At 42.0% G+C, this 1,558-nt stretch overlaps 1 protein-coding gene across 1 annotated transcript; it reads left to right on the top strand.

Annotated features, from left to right (window-relative positions):
• The first annotated feature begins 289 nt into the window (after positions 1-289).
• LOC114617742 (ret finger protein-like 4A) lies at positions 290-1,138 on the top strand. Its single transcript, XM_028763368.1, is given in 1 exon segment — positions 290-1,138. A coding segment is annotated over 1 exon segment (849 nt).
• Positions 1,139-1,558: the final 420 nt, after the last annotated feature.

Raw genomic sequence — 1,558 nt, 5'->3', positions numbered from 1 at the left:
TGAATCAGAATTCAGCTGGGGGCCGGAAGAGAGACCAGCAGAGGAGAGGTGAGCACAATTAGGCAATACCTTCTTCACTTCTCAGCCCTCTGCTAGGGACAGAGGAAAGACTTATTACTCTACAAGTATTGTCTGAAGTTAGTCCTTGCCAGCCAGTGTAGGGACACAGGGCTCCTCACTTAAGCAGTACAAGGTGGGACACAGACTTTCAACACCCAGCCTGGAGAAGTAATGGTCTTCATTCTCTTGAGTCCAACCAAAGCTTGACTGACTAAACGAGGCACTGACCATGGCTCATCTCTTTAAAGAGAATAGTAGCTGTTATTTCTGCTCTCATTATCTGGAAAAACCTGTGTACTTGACCTGTGGATACACCTGCTGCTTCCGATGCCTTGACTCACTAGAGAAAAGTCCTGAAGGAGACGGTATACTGTGCTCCATTTGTTCTGATGTCACTTTGAAAGAAGATATCATACATGCTAAACAGTTAGGGAACCTGATTACCAAGATAAAAAACGTAGCATCGGCGCTGAATTTTATTCTGACAATGAACCCAGTTATAAAGGTATTTCAAGTAAACGTGACCTTAGATGTGGACACAGCCCAAAACAACCTCATTATCTCTGATGACCTGATGAGTGTCTACTATACGCCTCAGGAGCAAGACCGAAAGAAATGTGCAGAAAGATTCCAAACTTCTCCTTGAGTCCTGGGCTCTTCCCGGTTCACTTCCGGCCGCCATTACTGGGAGGTAGTGGTGGGAACCAGCAAAGAGTGGTATATAGGCATTTGCAAAGAGATCATTAATCGAGAAGAGGCTATTTATTTGTCAGAAAAAAATGGCTACTGGACCGTGGGCGTGAGAGATAGGTCCAGCACTGATCCCTTAACTCCGCTACTTGTGAACCCTCGGCTGCATAGAGTGGGTACTTTCCTTGACCTGGTGAAGAAGAGTATTTTTTTCTGGGACCTTGGCGATGGCTCCCATATCTATACATTCCTTGAAATTCCTGACACGGATCCATTTTGCCCATTCTTTTCGCCAGCAAATACCCATCCAGATGACGGAGAACAAGTCCTCAGTATCTGTCCTGTGACAAATCCAGCCATTTTTGGACTTCCAGTTAACCCCGCATAAGGGAAATAACCTTTGAGTATGAAAGCTGCTATGGAAGTCATAACCATGGCTAAGAATTTTTGAGTTTGGTATACATAGAGTACAAAAGCATTACAGAAATATATGGAGGGCCTCATGAATTCTAACTAGTTACAGGAAATGGCATTTTTAATATAAAATATTATCATGGTTGTTTCCTTTGGAATTTATGTTTAAATTTCTGTTCCCATTCATATATTGTGAACTTTTACTTTGAATGGTTTCCTTTTTAGTTGCTACAATATTAGTGTATGGTGTTGTGGAATAAATTAAATTAACATAAAGAAAAAGAAAAAAAGGAACAAGTGAATCATAGACAGAGTCATAGTAACCTGTTCCCTGCTTCTTCACCCAGCTGATACCTTGTTTTGGAAGATATCTGTACTCCCCCTGAAAACACCT

This window comes from Grammomys surdaster, unplaced genomic scaffold, assembly GCF_004785775.1.
Source record: "Grammomys surdaster isolate TR1022 unplaced genomic scaffold, NIH_TR_1.0 138, whole genome shotgun sequence".
NCBI lineage: Eukaryota > Metazoa > Chordata > Mammalia > Rodentia > Muridae > Grammomys > Grammomys surdaster.
This window is presented reverse-complemented; position numbering and strand designations above follow the sequence as displayed.